The sequence below is a fragment of the Glossina fuscipes genome, unplaced genomic scaffold (assembly GCF_014805625.2).
Source record: "Glossina fuscipes isolate IAEA_lab_2018 unplaced genomic scaffold, Yale_Gfus_2 147, whole genome shotgun sequence".
NCBI classification, from domain to species: domain Eukaryota; kingdom Metazoa; phylum Arthropoda; class Insecta; order Diptera; family Glossinidae; genus Glossina; species Glossina fuscipes.
In genome coordinates this window covers 2,284,672-2,302,264 of record NW_023998490.1, presented here as the reverse complement: position 1 = coordinate 2,302,264, position 17,593 = coordinate 2,284,672, and the positions used below count along the sequence as shown (strand labels likewise).

The window sequence follows — 17,593 nt, the reverse complement described above, 5'->3', positions numbered from 1 at the left end:
GAATTTAGCTTACTACCCAAAAGCACTGATCCCGATCGTTAAATACTCAACCATCCATATCCTTCCACAATCATTGTATTCACCCCAAGCTCAAAAGCTCACTCCGGAGACGTTTTGACTTCATTGAAGAAATACAAGGTAAAGCGCAGAACGCTTTGAAGGCCGTCCCGAAAATTGAATATAAGAACTACTTCAAGAAATTAAAAAAAAGTCGGTATAAGCGGGGATTACTTTGAAGGCGATGAAGTAGATTTGGAATAATAAATATGTTTCAAAAGATTGGAGTTAAGTTAGTCTCACTTTTTGAACACGTAGTATTATTTTATTTATATATAAAATAATTGCAATGAGGAACAAAACAATCTTTGGAAAAAGCTCTTAGTTAAATCAATGGCTAATAAAATCAAATTTAATTTAGTTGCTGTATGCATACGAGAAGAAAATGAAAACTTAAACTAAAATCAAATAAAGATCGAGTTTGTTATTAAATTTATATATAAATTTTTCTCTAGCTGCCTACTAATGCCTACTTTAATGGAAAAGTCGACGGATATTTTATTTCAGAAATGACCTATGTACGAATGGTCGGTGCGACCTAATGTTTTTTCCATTTTTTCTGATTCGAAAGAATCACGCCACTCTTCCCAAGATATCGCATAGAAAATGTTTCGATCAAATATATGAAAGCCTTTACAACGTTTCGGATCAAACATTAGTGCAATTGTCTCAGTGTCACAAACTTTTCGCATTGCACGGTTTATAACACCAGGACCATGATTGCCCGAATTGTTGCCTTTAAAATTTCTCACGAAATTGGAAACATATAATTTGGATATTTCGTGACCAAAGCCATCGGGTACAGTATTCATCACTCCTGCAGCCAAATAACGGATTGATTCAGCTCCGACAAAGTTTGGGGGCATATTTTCGATAGAACGCAACATTATAGTGTCTATGTCGAGACATGTGCCATCAACGCCATAATGTTAAATAGCGTAAAAAATCTGACGCGTGTGAGAAAACATAGCTGAAATCTCAAATTAATTATGAAAACAACGATTATTGATCCACAATATACCTGGATTTGAAAAGTTCTCCATCTTTAAGTCATTTATACATTGGTGGCAGAAGCCAACCGATCGTTCTCAAACTAAAAAATGTATAAATTTATATGCTGGTCATTCATCTAATTCGAAAATTTGTCGTTCCTACAAAAAAATTACTAAATCCAAAGGATAGAAGACTAACGAATTAACAGAACTTTTGAATAATATAATAGCATATAATAATAAAATAGTACAAAAATGAACTCAATAAAAACTTGAAACAAACTAATATGAAAATATTATCGAAACGTTTAATCCCTGCACGAGCATTGTTAACCAACTCGATTAAGTTTTAAAACAAATTTATAATGGCAAAAAACCGCCTTAAAAACTTTGTTTAAGAATGCAAAAGAAAATCGCCATCTTGGGTGAACTCGTTATCAAATTCGGATCACAAATTTGAATAAGTTTTAGAAGCCCATTCATATGTGATTTTATCGCAGCCTCATCTGCATCCTCCTTCGTTACGTTCTTCTTAGTCCCGTCGTCGAGATATTAGCTTCAGATTTTCATTCCATGTATACAGTATTTATGGGTTCATTTGCTATTCATGCTAATGTTTTTATCCGTACCAGTGTCTGTTTCGATGGTTTATATTTCTATTGTATCTAAATCAATATTTCTGAAGAAGAATTGTGATTTTCCTCCGTTGGGATATTATCGGTAACTGGTTGTTTAACTACACAGCCCACGTAGTTAGTACGTTTAACGGACTACCCATGGAGCTAGATGAGGAACTGATGATGAACGATGAGGAATTTCTTCTTAACTGACATATCTCTCCTTGAGCTCAAAAACTCGGCTCCGGGTTTAGATAGTATTCGTAACGATCACCTCAAAATTTTAAATATTGAAAACGGTTTAATCTCACTAACAGAATTTAAGAATATCCTAATTACCATATACCCTCTGACTGGTACGATATCCAAATTTTCACGTTAAGAAAAAAGAATAACTCGTCAGTTAGTCTTAGTTCCAACAGATGTATTGCCTTAGTTTCCTTCCTTAGAAAAATTTTCGAGACAGTGTTGTACTTACGACTAGAATGGCATCCCGAGTCCAAACGTATCCTCACCAATCTTCAATTTGGTTTCAGACATTAAAGATCTGCCCAAGACAACATTATCACTTCGTGCTCAGTAATAAATTTAGGCGGTGAGTTATATTTTAATAGAACATAAAAGCACCTTGCATTATTTTTGAATATATAGATCAAGCGGCGTCGTGGAACTTTATTCGATATTAGAGAATAAAGTAAATATGAACAAACCAATGTCAAAAGACATTTATTTATTTATATAGCCCATGATCGATTTAGTTAGTTTTCTCACTTGAAATGTTAATGGTGTTGGGATGAAAAATTTTAGAACAATGGTAAAGCTCCATACCAAAAATTATAGATTTTTGATTGATTTGCGAAACAAAGGTTGGTCTCCTGATAAACAGGTAGACAAGCAGATTATAAACAGCCAGACAAAGATCGATTTAGCAGCAACATCTTAAATCCATACGTAAAAAATAATACATTATTAATTTCTATTTTTAGTTAACTTTTTTTCTTTGTTAATTGCATAAGGACAAAATTAAAAGCTATATACTTATACGGTAGTTGAAATAGCGTCAACCGTAAGAGAAGCCGGCTTCTCTTTTTAAATCAGATATGTTATGTTTATCTTCAGTTCAAGATACCTTTTTTTTATAATGACATATTTTTAATGACTGACTCGCATTAAATCTTTCCGTCCTATAGACTGGACATATCTTTTATTAAGGTAAGACCAGTTTTAAAAAGCAATATACTTTATACTCTTTCCTTTCTTAAGTCTATGTTTAATTTATCTGATATTTAAAAGTGTCTTCATATATGTATTGCGTTTGTTTTCAAGAATATCTTCAAGAATAGCTTTTGAATTTGTTTACTTTCTTCTTTTTGTGAGATGTTATATCTCTATGGTATTTTTCTCTATGAAATTTTTCTTAAACGTTAGAAGGTCATGCCGGGTACGGTTTTTAATGAAATGTAATTTGTACCATTTTTTTTAAATTACTATTTGTTATTATTGAAGACAACTTCTTACTAAGTAAAAACAAACAAATTTTAAAAAAGCAAATTTTTCATGTATATATTTCCCTTTTTTTCTTTTCTTCTTTTCTTCTTTTCAGGATTTAATACATATTTATTTATATTATTATACATATTATCTATATTATTACATACGTTATTTAATATAATATTGTATAATAAAATGGTCTTCATACCTAACGCACTTTTCAGCGACCTATTGAAAAGTTATCCAGAGTTGTGGGGTCTAGGAAAGGGATACGTTTCTTGGAAGATACATGGTAGTAGGTTAGCTAAAATATTGACAAAAATCTACCTAAAACGACTGGACAACTCGGAGGGGACAGGGTACACGGATATAGGCGCGTATGTGTGGTACAAGCATAAATTAGGATTGAAAGGTGCTATCGCTAGAATTACCACAAAAATGTTAGCGCCCGGGGAAGTACCGGTAGAAATCGATTGTGGAGAAGTACAGATGGACATAGACTATAGAGAAATACTGGTAGAAGTAGACTGTTGAGAAATACCGGTAGAAGAAAAAGAACGGATGCACAAAGACTACGAAAACTTTTTAGAATTTGCCGAAATAGACCGCAAATTTTCACAGGAAAAAGTTACAGGGGAACAAACGGAGTGACAGACGAATGAACGACCATTTAGAATAGAAAGCTCCAATATTATGGGTTTTAGTAATAATGCAAATAGATACATCAACGACGTAGACGACGAGGGACCGTCAACATCGTCGGCGGCAGCTCGGAGGAGGAAAGATAGACGCCTTGAACCCGCCGTAAATCCAGAAGGCCTGGAAGTGGAAAATGCTGGGAGAGTGGTGCCGAATATTGAGGCACTTCGAGAGGTCGTGAGGAAATTGACTTCTCACGACAAAATTGTCCAATTGCACTTCAACGAAGTGTTCACCAATAATCACGTAGTGAATTTGTGGGCAGCAGATACACTATAGAGTTTCAATTACGTCAACGAGCGCAAAAGGAACACGTGTTCCTACCAGACCGAAGTCCTTGGAACTAAAAAAAAAATTGAACATTATGCAACTGGCTGACATGATAAACTTCTGCCTACAAAACGGTCCTCGTCTTCGCCGTAAGAAGCCTAGTGAAGGCTTTTATTATGGTCATGAGCGTCCACCCCTCCACGCGTGGCAATTTAGATGCAAGAGTACTGCAAAACAATCTCAACCTGGTACAGGAGATTGGATTAGACGTGCGAGCAGTCGTTTGCGGCAGGAATCTCGCCTATAAGGAAGCGGTACACTCATTACACGCTGGAATTCTGCTGATCCACAACTATATACACCTCCTCAAAAGATAAAAAAACAATTGAAAAAAGGAAACAAAAATACGACTTTACAATTATTTTCTAAATTTTGCAACAAAGTCTGGCATTTAATTGATTAATTTCATTGTTTTGTCTTTACGTAGCGATTGCTTAAAATGCTCTGGTGCAATTTTTCCACCACGCGACACCAGCCTTACTACAAGCGGTTATTAATGAAGATCTGTACAGAAACGACCCCGAGATTGCCAACTGGACCTGGAGATCTCCACGATGCTGTTAAAATTCTTCAATTTATTTCATCGGAGATCCATATTGGGGCAAAATGCGAATAAGGTCAAAGACGAACTCCAGCAAATTAGCGAATATTTCGTGAAAGTGTTAAGAAGGACACCCTTGCTGTCGCCACAGACACAACGATTACAAATTTCGCCAGCTTGATAGAAGATTTGATGAACACAATTTTCGACTCATGCAGGGTAAGCCAGGACCTTCTTGAAGTTTTCTTCGTTAATATGTCTTTGTCAAAAAGGAAGAGGACCAGATCAGCTTTCGAAATCATACAATTGTGCAATCGTCTAAGGAACCTTTCAGTATTCCATGTAAAAAAGGACTACAGGCAACCAACGATTACCTCCTCATCAATGAGATGAGGTACGAAATTGTGGAAGAGCCCGAAGAAGACTATGCACCGTTCGGGCTCGAGTAGTTTTTCCGTAGTTTTCACAATACTCAAAAACATGAAGATTTTTGTATGTTTTAGAAATTTTATAAAAGTTTATATTTGTAATAAAGTTTAACAAAGAAATTTAATCTTCTGGCTTTTCTGGAGGTGGACCACAAGGCTGCAAACTTCTCTCCATTAAATCGAACCTAACACGTCCTTTAGTTTCATTTAAGGCGATTGCAAAATAGTTGAGCATATCATAGTGCCCCATATAGCTTTAAGAGGAATAAAATAAATTTATAAGGGTAATCAGTATTTAATTAGCGCTAACTTCAGTAAAAACTAATGATTATGATATATTCGTTGCATTGTGTGAGTTTAATTTTTTAGGTGTTTAAAATATATTCCTAGAATAAAATTGGAATACCTGGCTAGTGAGTCACGATGCTGATTAGTTAGCCATTCGTATTTGGTAGTATCAGCATGACCTGTTCCGATATATTTACTTTGCAAATGCTCTAATTGACTGTGAATATTATAACGATCACCCATCTTCCTTCGTCTTCAACTAAACAAATTGCGTAAACAAAATGCGTATAGTTTTGGTAAACAAACTTTGACACTTTATTTGAGATGTACTTTTATCAATAACTCAAGTCATTCGATAAAAATTGTTCAAGGGTTTGTGTTCGAATATAATTCGGCCCAGCATTTATTAAAATCTTGAATGGTGTCGCTGCTTCGCGGAAAATTACGCCAGTGGTTTGGATGATTACTAGCTAAATAAGCAGCTTTTTTGGACTTGATTAAAACCGAGAAAAATCCCACCGGACGCATATCAAATCGTCTATTTCATATAGAGTTTAGTGTCATAAAAATTAAACTAACTAAACTAAATTTGTATGGCAACACCTAATAAATGTTTATCAAATTTGGTTGATTGCTCGGTGTTTGTTCTTCAAAGGAAAGTGTAAAGCGAGGGATTAAAATATAAATTTGTACAAAAAAGTTAATATATATAAAAATGGCTGATGTATTAGATATTGATAATGCTGAAGAGTTTGAGGTTGATGAAGACGGTGATCGTAAGTCGTAAATCGAATCGTTTCGAATATGTCAAATGATCTCTGTTTTTCCCCTTATGCTATTTGTGCGCGTGTTTAGAAGGTATCGTACGCCTTAAAGAGAAAGCGAAGCACCGTAAAGGACGCGGTTTTGGCAGTGAAACTACGGTCCGCGAAACAATACACCAGTATGAGCGTGTACGGCATGAAGATGATGACGAGCTAGAACCGGGACCACAGCGTTCTGTAGAAGGATGGATATTATTTGTTACCAATATACATGAAGAAGCACAAGAGGACGAAATACAGGAAAAATTTTGTGATTATGGCGACATAAAGAATATTCATCTTAATTTAGATCGTCGTACCGGATTTTCTAAAGGTTACGCACTTGTAGAATACGAAACGCATAAACAGGCTTTAGCTGCAAAGGATAATTTGAATGGCACCGAGATTATGGGCCAACCTATACAAGTGGATTGGTGTTTTGTCAAAGGTCCGAAAAGAATTAAAAAATCTTCGGAAAAAAGACGTCGATGAGTGAAGGATCGCATTTTATTTTATGTAGAATAAAGCCGTACACGTAAACAGTATATAAAAAAATATGTAACAATGAACTTTTATTAGTTGCGTATGTACTTATTTCATTTTCTTTTGATGCAACAAATGCCTTCTTAAGGCTTGTTGTTTTTCACGAAAGCTTTTTTTGCCCTTAGATCGGGCCTTGTGCCGCATCATAACGAAATTTTTTCGTTTGCGTTTCTCGCGATTGGTTTTGGAACAATCGGGATTTTTGCGGCCATCTTTCCAACCATATTTTTCGCGATCTGAGCGCCCATCTTCAACCGTTTCCAAACGTGATTCCTTATCATGCTTACGTTTCTTATAAATCATCTCGATGTTATCGAGCTTTACTAATTCTGAATTTTCTTTTTCCAACGGCCGTTTGCGCGCATTGGTGACTGTCTTTTTAAGATTGACTGCGTTAATGCGTTTGAAATCTTCATCAGTAAATATACGAGTTGACGCCAATTCCTTGGCAGACTCTTTTTCATTAAGCTTTTTAACATCGGATGGAATCGCAGGTGATACTTTTACGGATTCCTCTTCAATACAATCTTCGTCAGAGTCTTCGGTACTATTATTGTCATTTTCAATTTCCAATTCACTCTCCTCTTCGTTGTCACTACTTTGTGCCTCGCTGTCAGCTTCATTTTCGCTGTGCGATACGTCCACCCATTCCCCTTGATTGTTGTCAAAATCACTACCGTCATCACTGTCGATGTTAATGATTTTCGAATTTTTTAGCAACGCCTCGGCTCCCGGTACCGTGTCGTGTACTTGGATTTCACCATAAGCCCGTGGTTTTAATTCAGCCTGAGCTTCCGTTAAACGTCCTCTGTCTTTTTTGTGCAGCAATGCTGGCAATTGTTCCCGGTAGAGCGTTATTAATGACTTTGCAGCCATCATTACGGACTTATCCTTATAGCTTTTATACATAGCTAAATCTCTCAATAAATCTTCGCCCATAGCCAAAGGACATCTTTGACAAATTTCGCGGGTAGCGTTCAAACCAATAGCCATGGCATCTGAAGAGTTACGTTCGGTTATGAAATTATTTGCTATTGTTTTTAAAATGGGTTCTATCACATCCCCAGGCACTAGCTCATGAGATGCCTGAGCCGCGAACTGTAAAATTCTAGTTACTTGTCGCTGATGTGGTTGCATAAATCTTGTAATATATGAATAAAAAGAAAACAAAAATAGTTGGTGAATACCAATTAAACGAGATATTACATCCAGGTGCATAAGTTTTACTTCAAAACGTTCATTGCCACTTTGTAATTGTTTAAAGAGCTCTTCGGCGAAGCCTTGAGGATTGTGTATTAAATGGATCGCAGAAAAGTTGAAAGAAGGAGCCCGTCCTTTCTTTTTCTGAGCTTTTACAGCTTGTCTCTTCAATTGTTCCAATTGCTTCTTACGCTTTTTGGTTTTTTTATTTACACGACTTTGTATTAGAGCGCTTTTTAAATCTATATTATCCTCACTATCGGAATCATTAGAACCGACACTTTCCTCATCACAACCCAAAAAGAATTTCAAGGAAGCCACCATAACCTGTAATATCCCGTTGTAGAATAAATCAATTGCTTCGGCATTCTAAAACCATACCTTTGTCATCTTTGAAAAACAGCCCTCATTTGCAATAAAATTCACAGTCCGGGCATCATTCCATATATCTTTTCTATATAGTTCAACCATAACATCTAAAGACATTTTAGCAGCTTTTGGGTTAGCATCTTTTAACATTGAATACATAAAATTTTGCAACGTGGAATTTAGCTTCATATCTTTGTGCTTAGAATTCATATTCTTGATATCGGCTATTATGTGGTTTTGAAGAAATGTCCTCAAATGTTTGTCTGGACAACGCATTAACTGAAAACATATTTCCAACAATTCCAAGGCAGGAATGAGGCTTTTGTTACGCATTAATATCAAAGCCTTAACAAAACAATTGCGCATAGTAGGATCTAATGTGGTAGCATGATTTTTCAACAAATCCACCAAGTGCTGAGGAAATTGCAAGCATTCAGCAGGATAACATTGAGCTACCTTGAAAGACAGAACATTAAAAAAAAAATTCTAAACAAGATCATAATGCTTTAATTTAATTTAATACTTGCGCTATGAACATCACTAATTCATCAATTTTTTTATTTTCTTCATTTGGTTTTAAAGCAAATACTTCCAAGCTATTGAGAAAATGACGATATTGCTGTTGAAATTCATCTTTGTATGATTCCGGGTCACGTTTAATTAGGTTTTGTAATTGTGGCAAATTATCAGGTAATTGATTATTATGTCGCATTTTTTCTGTTTTGGAGCTTAATGATAATTATTTGTTTAGTCAGTTTAGCAAAAACACGTGCTGCTAATGTACACTCTACTGCAAAAAGTCATATGTTTTAAATGTAAATATACAATTATCGTAACTATCCTTCAAAACAAGACATAGAACGGTTGTATTTCGCTCGCATACGAACAATACGTGCAATTGTTTCTTGAAGAAGTGCGGTTAAAAGTGCACGTGTGAACATTTTGATAAAATCATGTATTAAAAGATCATATGTTGTTTATTATCCATCACTCGTATTGAATATGTCTAAGCATTACGATCTTGTTTAGAATTTTTTTTTCTTATTGTTCTATCTTTCAAGGTAGCTTAATATTATTCCACTGAATGCTTGAAATTTCCTTAGCACTTGGGGGATTTGTTGAAAAATCATTCTGCTACACTAGATCCTTGTGTAAGAAAAGACAATAGAAAACAAATAAATCCACATTAATAAAATCTGCCATTGTGATTTAAAATATAAAGAAATAAATAAAATTACAATTATATATTATAAATAAATAAAATTATTGCATTTTTTGCGAGATCATTATTTTTATTTTTTTTTTTATATTTTTCGAACAACAGAATACATAGTAAATACGATGGTACTCATACCTCATGAAATTTTGAGCAGATTGTTACGTAAATTCGGTAAAGAATTAAACATGGTAGTAACCGTTGACATGGTACGTTTTTTTGCTCCCTTAGAATACGAACTTTTATTACCTTCCTTATTCATGGGGGATACGTTCCACAAAAATGCCGCGAATACAGAAACCGTGAATAAATTTTGTTAATTTAATTGTAATCGTTAATTTATATGGGATTTTAGAGGATACATTTCTAGGTGACAAAATAAAAAAAAAACAAGTATATAGAAAAATCAATTTAATTGAATGCGAATGTGCATTTCGTTTTTCCCTCTTTAGGCAATTTGTTATTTGGGGAAATTACTTAGCTGAAATGAAATTTGGGATTTGGGATTTTCGCAACAATACTTTATTCATTGAGTAATAAGTTTCCTTTCATTCTGTTTGTTTACATTTTCAATAACCGCGAATAAAGAAATTTATAGCCGCAAATATGGAAATTGGTCGCATTTTTTTCATCTGTGAATAGAATCTGCGAATAAAGGAAGAGCGAATAAGGAACTTTTACTGTATATTAATTGAATAAGCGGCTTTTGTGAATAGTTAAAACGAAAAAAAATTTTTTACCACCTAAATATTGTCTTCAAAAACACTGCTTGACCCTGTTTAGCTTAATATAGTGTAAACCGATTTTTATTTGAATAAAAATATCAAAAGTATTTTATTCAAATAAATGCCGTCAAGTAGCCTAGGTAGCAGTTGCTATTTCTCTATAGAACTGTTTAATCTAAAACTCCTCCTTAATTTCTCGCTTTCAAAAGTATTTTCTTGGCTTGCATTAGACATCGCTTGCCGAACAATATTAAATCCTTTTCCAAACAGTTTTAAAGTTATTCAATCTTTTACTTCCAATAATAAAAGTCAACTAATTTGCATTTATATACATATATATAACATATCACCCAATTATTGTTAAATGCATACGGGTTTTCTCACGAAAATCGAAATGTTTTTAATTATGAATCCAATGGTTTGTTTTGTTTAGGTATATATGCATATATATGTGTGAAATCAATTTCTTACTTTCTCTACTAATAACACCAACCGAAGCAACAACTTAACTTTTCAAGCAATGGCCGACCTAAGCAATAAAGTTTAACTAATTTAGAAAACTTATTCGAATCCATACCCAGGTGAAATTATTAGATTCTTTCTCCGCCTGAGTGGCCAAGTAGACAAGAGTCTCGACTAGCTACTCAATGGTCGTGGGTTCAAATCTCAAGTGCGGTAAAGTTTTAATAAAACCGATAGCCTTAGATGCTAATGCTTTAAGGCTTTAGTCTTAAAATTTATTGTCTGGTTAAATTTATAATAATAATAATAATAATAATAGAAAATGTTCTATAAAATAAACATTCTGTAAAGGAACAAGTAAAAAATTGTCTAGTTCGGCAGGTAATACCGTCGAGATTATCTGCCATGTCATCAAAAAAGATTAGTTGATTCGCTAAAGTAAAAGCAAAACTTATTTCCTCTTATGTAGGTGCGTTTAATATAAGTTGGGGAAAAAGAAATCCATTATTTTTATATGAACTTCACGACTTTATTTAACATGCTTCGGATTGTCCGATTTGGGTCAAATATGCACCGTTTTGTTGTACGATTTGCTGCCATTTTAAAGGTAACTTCACAATGCCTCTCTCATAGAAGTCCTGGTCTCTATTTGCAAAAAACTCTAGTAGTCGATTTTCACAATCCTCCCTAGATTCCAATTTTTTATCATTAAAGAAATTTTGCAATGCAAGAAAAAGATGATAATCGCTTGATGCCAAGTCCGGACTGTATGGCGGATGCATTAAAATTTCCCAACCAAGCTCCCGAAGTTTCTGGCGAGTCACTGTAGATGTGTGTGGCCTAGCGTTGTCCTGGTGGAACACGACACCTCTCCTGTTGGCCAATTCTGGCCGTTTCTGGTCAATCGCTATCTTCAAACGGTCCAGTTGTTGACAGTAGAGATCAGAATTTAGCGTTTGGCCATATGGAAGCAACTCATAATCCCCTTCCAGTCCCACCAAATGCATAGCAAAACCTTCCTGGCCGATTGAGATGCTTCACCGCTCTTTGACCACGATCGTTTTCGCACAGGGTTATCGTATGTGATCCACTTCTCATCTCCAGTCACCATCCGTTTAAGAAATGGGTCTATCTCATTCCGTTTGGCCAAGGCTTCGCAGATGGAAATTCGATCCATCATGTTTTTTTCTGTTAATTGTTGTGGCACCCAAACACCGAACTTCTTTTTGAATCCAGATTTGTGTAAATGGTTTAAAACTGTTTTATGGTCGATTTTTAGCTCCTGGGCGATGTTACGACTGCTAACATGCCGGTCAACTTCAATCATTTCTCCGATTTTATCGACATTTTTGACGACCGGCCTACCTGTGCGAGCTGCATCTTTAACCAAAATTGCACATAATTGGCTGTTACAGTATCGGAACCATAAACCCCATTCACAATTTTAGCCGCCTGGCTTGCATTTTCGCCTTTGTCAAAGAAAAACTGTAAAATGTACCGAATTTTTTCTTTGTTCACTTCCATTTTTAACACGCTGTAACTCACAGCTGAATGCACCAAACAAAAAACAGCAAAAGAATTTTTTTACTGCGAAATGTCACCTTTCCAACGAGCAGAAATCTGAAATTGTTTGATCGATACATTACGAGAAATCTATCAGTGCAGCCATCTACCGAAAAAATAATGGATTTCTTTTTCCCCAACCTAATATTATTATATACCGTGGTTTAGTATACCGTAGTTTCAACAATGGCAAAAAGCTGTTGTAGTCATTGTTAAATAAATGGAATGTTTCATTCAAGTCACTTTTCATCTTACAATTTTACAATTTTCTGTTATACTTATAATTGTATATATATATATATATATATATATATATATATGGCTTTTTTCTCCTTTCCTTGGCTTTTGAAAGGATATAACGATTATTAAGCGAGATAAATACTTATGAGGTGGGGAAAATAGGGCACTAACTAAGATGTTGAGGAGAAAATTTTAGTTGAAATTTGTTATTTTGGTAAGCAAATTTTACATAAGTAACTAGTTAACTAACATATGAGATGCATACAATTGAACGTCCGTTAATCTGCCATTATCGGCATTCCTCGGACTTATTGAATTTATTACTCGGGTACCCGAGCATTACAATTGCCATGATACGTTTTCATACGTCCTTTGCAAGTGAAATATTTATCAAAGCCATCACTATAGCCATGATCTTTCGATGTACACAATTGACGATTCCATACGCAATCTAGACGATAAATCAGATTCGGAGATTCATAGCCCAATAAAGTGAAAAAGTCTTGATCGCCCAAGTCACCTTTAAACATACACTTTGATGTCAATTTACGTATCCCAGTTTCTTGCAGTTTGTCGTGAAAAAGCCGGGCATGACGTATAGCAGTGAGGTGTAGCTGCACAACTCCGGAATTGGGACCCGGATAACCATGTCGCAGATGTTTTTCAGATTTTCGCATTTTATAGGTATGGGTCTCAGCAGAAAGTAAATTATATAGTTCATTTGGCGACATGTAGAAAGGGCTACCGAAGTCCGTGTTGGGAAAATATTGCTCGTTACCGATATAAAATATGACGATAGACTGGAATTAGCTCCGGCCCTAAAACGAAAAGATTTTCTTTGGAGAGACGTTCAAATTCAGCAAAAAGGAAGCGTACATCTGCCTCGAAGACTATATCACAGTCCAATAAAACAGCCCGTTCTCTCATCCGCGATGCGATGCAGACCCAACGACAGGAAAAATAAGGAATCGCTGTAATACGATTTCGGCGTAGAGCTAAAGTGTGGTGCCATAAAATAAATAAGATATTGGCTCTACACTTAAACTTGTTTGCATTATTCCTACACACTGCTTTTTTACGATGCCAATGAGTTTCTTTCGATACGTATTCAAACGAGTAACATCAAAGCCTGCCGGGATTATGGTAAGCTCGTCGTAAGGAGACGACAAGTTCTAAAATAAAAATTCCGCAAAAGAAAAACAATAACAATACCATTTTCATAAATACTTATCTAGTTAGTGCCCTCTTGACTCATTTTTTTTGAAGCAAGGAAAGCCCCGAACCAGGTGAAATGTTCGTATCTTCCATTTTGTACTGTGATCGTGGCACCAAATTGTAGACATATTGCAACATTTGCGATTTCGAAGTTCCTGGATCGCCACATAAGAATATATTGCTATGAAATTCGCTTTTGTAAGACACAGTCGTGGATCGTGGATATTTTGATCAAGAGAAATACACTTAAAAATTCTTTTATTTACAACTATATTTCTTAACAGTACGACTATTCACAATTTTTGGCAGTACTTTCGACTCAAATGTCCTTGTCCGACTAATTGTGCCTTCCACAAACATTCTGTTTATATACATTATTACAATCAGGTTACTATACCTAATTTTATAGTTTCACTTTGAATTCGTTAACCTGCTTTTCTGGCATTCGTTTCTCTCGGTCGGCAGTTGCGTGAGGCGATGCGAATGTGTATTTAGTTTCTCCCTCTGTAGGGAGTTTAATACTTAGCTGGAATGAACAGGATTTGGGATTTCCGTAACAATATAAATTTCTGACCGGAAGGTCTGCCTACCCAAGATAGAACCCCCATCTGTAACTTCTGTGAACGGAACACTTTTTGGTTGATCAAAATCTCTTGTTATACGGCAATAAAAACGATATCGGGTAAATTCAGTTAAGCCATCCGTCCCTTCTTTATCCAACCTTTGAAACCGAAATTCGCCTTTGTTTATCTTATCGACTTCATAATTTACAGAACATTTAAAATTTTGAATGGCACCTGTACGGCCAACGACTATTACAACAGCTTATGTATGGAAATGTCGACCTATTAGCTGCCAAACCGGTAATGGATGTACGAAATCCACCAGATAATGAGATGAATTATTAATATTGTCTATGCGGCGAAGGATAGCTGCATACTTCCGTTCAAAAAAGTTAATAACGTGTAAAACATACTTAAGACGATTGTTTTCAGTTTTATACATTAATATACATATAACACTTATGCAAAAAATTATTAATAACAATAACTGCTGATATTTATGCATATTATCGGGAATCTTTCAAATAAAAGTATTTAAAATAAAAGATTTTTCAATTGATTGTTTACAACGCTAACACCGTTTTTAAAGGAAATAACCGTCTTTTCATGGAATATTTGATGCTTTATGTATTGTTTTTCTTTCGAAATTGCTGTGGTTTCTTTAGTCTATGTGCTTACATACATTCTTTTACATCTTTTCTGCATGTAAGATCTTGCTAACGGCTCTGTTCATTTTCTCGTCCTCCAAGCCTTAAATACAACTTCAGTTATCTATAGTATCGCCGTGATTTTTATTGTTTCAAATATTTCCTGTTTATAATATTGTTTTCTTATTGATTGCGCGGAGGAGCTGACGCCTTAGTATGTCAATATGTTTCCGTCCTCGGTCTCCCTCCAATTTATCCCCTTCAGCAACATGAACAGCGCGGACCCAAACAAATTTATGCGGTGGGTACTGCTGCTTCCGAAGGAACCTCCTCGCGAGAAAAAGTCAACGCCTTATGTACCTCCGCTTTCGGAAACAGCGGTTGCAGGAATTCTGAGGATACAGTTGTCCATATGATTCTTGGTGACAACTCGGCTGCTCACCTCCTTGCAGGCATCTTCTTCAGACTGAGTTAGGTCCGCGACGCGCGCCTGACAGCTGCTCACCGATGTACCGCGCTATTGCGTTTCCTGTGAGCAGCCGCAGGTAGCCTTCGTCTTCGTTGCTAAGCCGATTTAAGATCAGGTCGCGGTATATCTCCCCATCAAAGTCGAACGGCGCGAATTCTACTTCCTCTTAGATTGTATTTGCATAGTCCATCGTGTTGATGAGGAGGTACTCGTTGTCGGACCTGAAACAGCTAGACCATTGCGACACGATGAAGTTCCTCAGTTTTCCCAAAACCTCCATGATCTTCACTGACTTCCTAAGTTTAAGAACATCTTCTCCAACGGGTCCTGGCTTACCCTGTATGTCTTTATAGTTACGTCTGGCTAAACCGACACCAGCTCGTCCATTAAAAGAATAAAATTTATGATCGTCAACAGCGCGTCAACAGCAAACGAGTCCACCTCTAAATACGTCTCTAAATATGTCCTCACTTCTTTCAGCACATCTCTTTGCACCATCCAGTTTCCTCTATTGATGGCCTTCCGGTGCATCACGTTCATGAGCTTCGCGATGTTGCGGATGAAGTAGCACGAGCTCTGCGCGTGGACAACATTAATGTCCACCTCGTTTGCATTTATCGAGCCTTGTTGTGATGCCGCCTGCGTATAGCTGAAGAACTGCATGGCTACGGTCCTTCCAAACGCCGAGCTATAAAGCAGGACGGAGCCGCTTACTGCCCAGAATCGGCAGCTAGACCTGTGCGCTAACGTCATTTTCGCTGCTACGTACCTGATGTCACACGTGCCTGCTAGATCATTTTCGTTAATTTTTGCTCGGAGCGCCTGTACGATGCGCGGGTAATCGAATAACAGGCGTACCTGGAGTGTGCTGCCATCAACTCGCCTCCTGCAGTATACTCTGCTTAAGAATTTCTTCAACATATTCTTATTGCACATATTTCTATCGCAGACGATAGCTCGGACGTCGGGCCCAATATCTTCCGTGAGTTGTAAATTCTCCTGTACCCTTATACTTGCAACCAATGGATTAAAAAAGCAGCGGGGATATCAAGTCTTATTCGCATAACCGCATTTGCATATCCGCAACCATGTACCCGGCCCTCTGGCCGCAAATAAACCGTTCGTCTATTTGTGTATACGTCGTCGAAATTTATTTGTACAATTTTATCGCGGACAGTTAACTTCTCCATGAGCTTTTCCAGCGCCTCCTTGCTGTTGTCCACTACTTCCGGGCTCACTTCGCGCCGCCCTTTCCTCTGCGCAGGTGCTGCGGCAGCCGATGTGGGCGGCATATCGGGATCATGCAAACTCGGACTCTCTGGCGTAGTTTGCCCGTCATAAACCTCCTGGATTATATCCATACATTTCTCGACGAACGATTCGAAAGCACTCTCGCACTGATTACTTGACGTATCACGTCTAATTGCAGTCATATCTTTCGCCATCTTTTCGATGGAGTCTCTTCGCGCATCTGCGATGCCTACTTGTTTGAAGCTCGGAATTCCTGCTCCTCAATTATTTTATACATCACCTCCGCGGCCCGCACATATCCAAGTGGAAGGACGATCCTTGTTTGAGCCGTAGCAGACGCCGCTTGATTTCTCTCAAACTGACCTGCGCCTTTTGTGCGGACCCTGAACGATGAAGCTCCTTGCTTACTTTCCCGGCCAGTTCATGGTACTGGCCTTTAATTGGTCCCCCGATGATGCCACGACTCCGGACAGTCCCGAAGCACACGGCTAAAGACTTCGTGAAATTCCTCATCGAAAGTGGTGGACATATTCGTTGGGTATGCCAGAAATAACCAGTTGCGTTGAAATAGAAAATCACTATATCTTTTCAATTTCTTTTCTATTTAAATTTTCATTAGGGTTTCTCTAAATGACATCTCTAAAAAAACCGTCTAAACTTTCTAAACATAAATAAATAGAAAAATACGCTACAGGGGAACATGGCCGACTATTAAATAACCTTTCGGTATAGACTCTCTCAAGTCTTTTTCGGTATTGCATACATCCGCAACATTTCTAATTAGCTTAAAACTTAAAGCAATAATTTAAATCGGATCGCATATACATTTTATATACTTTCGATCCGGAATTTCGCTATTTTTTCAAAGTGCTTACAACTGTTTA

At 36.6% G+C, this 17,593-nt stretch overlaps 3 protein-coding genes and 2 pseudogenes across 3 annotated transcripts; 1 reads left to right on the top strand and 4 right to left on the bottom strand.

Moving 5' to 3' along the window:
* Positions 1–498: 498 nt before the first annotated feature.
* LOC119641156 lies at positions 499–1,119 on the bottom strand (annotated as a pseudogene).
* A 4,130-nt stretch (positions 1,120–5,249) lies between these two features.
* On the bottom strand, positions 5,250–5,691 carry LOC119641274 (splicing factor 3B subunit 5). The gene is made up of 2 exons (XM_038039869.1): positions 5,562–5,691; positions 5,250–5,409 (listed from the first exon to the last, which is right to left on the bottom strand). The coding sequence occupies exons 1-2, from the start codon at positions 5,684–5,686 to the stop codon at positions 5,277–5,279; spliced, it is 258 nt and encodes an 85-aa protein (XP_037895797.1). The 5' UTR covers positions 5,687–5,691; the 3' UTR covers positions 5,250–5,276.
* A 181-nt stretch (positions 5,692–5,872) lies between these two features.
* LOC119641250 (RNA-binding protein 8A) lies at positions 5,873–6,821 on the top strand. Its single transcript, XM_038039826.1, has 2 exons — positions 5,873–6,219; positions 6,299–6,821. Exons 1-2 carry the CDS (start codon positions 6,159–6,161, stop codon positions 6,736–6,738), a joined length of 501 nt encoding a protein of 166 aa, XP_037895754.1. The 5' UTR covers positions 5,873–6,158; the 3' UTR covers positions 6,739–6,821.
* LOC119641249 (protein SDA1 homolog) lies at positions 6,749–9,456 on the bottom strand. Its single transcript, XM_038039825.1, has 3 exons — positions 8,882–9,456; positions 8,371–8,814; positions 6,749–8,316 (listed from the first exon to the last, which is right to left on the bottom strand). Exons 1-3 carry the CDS (start codon positions 9,068–9,070, stop codon positions 6,838–6,840), a joined length of 2,112 nt encoding a protein of 703 aa, XP_037895753.1. The 5' UTR covers positions 9,071–9,456; the 3' UTR covers positions 6,749–6,837.
* A 3,428-nt stretch (positions 9,457–12,884) lies between these two features.
* Positions 12,885–13,576, bottom strand: LOC119641302 (annotated as a pseudogene).
* Between the last annotated feature and the right edge of the window lie 4,017 nt (positions 13,577–17,593).

Bases quoted from the DNA above. Each gene is read 5' to 3' on its own strand.
- LOC119641250 (XM_038039826.1), top strand. From the start codon at position 6,159: ATGGCTGATGTATTAGATATTGATAATGCTGAAGAGTTTGAGGTTGAT. The intron at 6,220-6,298 runs GTAAGTCGTAAA...GCGCGTGTTTAG, and splicing joins GGTTGATGAAGACGGTGATC to AAGGTATCGTACGCCTTAAA.
- LOC119641274 (XM_038039869.1), bottom strand. From the start codon at position 5,686: ATGGGTGATCGTTATAATATTCACAGTCAATTAGAGCATTTGCAAAGT. The intron at 5,410-5,561 runs GTATTCCAATTT...TTCCTCTTAAAG, and splicing joins CATCGTGACTCACTAGCCAG to CTATATGGGGCACTATGATA.
- LOC119641249 (XM_038039825.1), bottom strand. From the start codon at position 9,070: ATGCGACATAATAATCAATTACCTGATAATTTGCCACAATTACAAAAC. The intron at 8,815-8,881 runs GTATTAAATTAA...CTGTCTTTCAAG, and splicing joins TAGTGATGTTCATAGCGCAA to GTAGCTCAATGTTATCCTGC. The intron at 8,317-8,370 runs GTATGGTTTTAG...GGGATATTACAG, and splicing joins GTTTTTCAAAGATGACAAAG to GTTATGGTGGCTTCCTTGAA.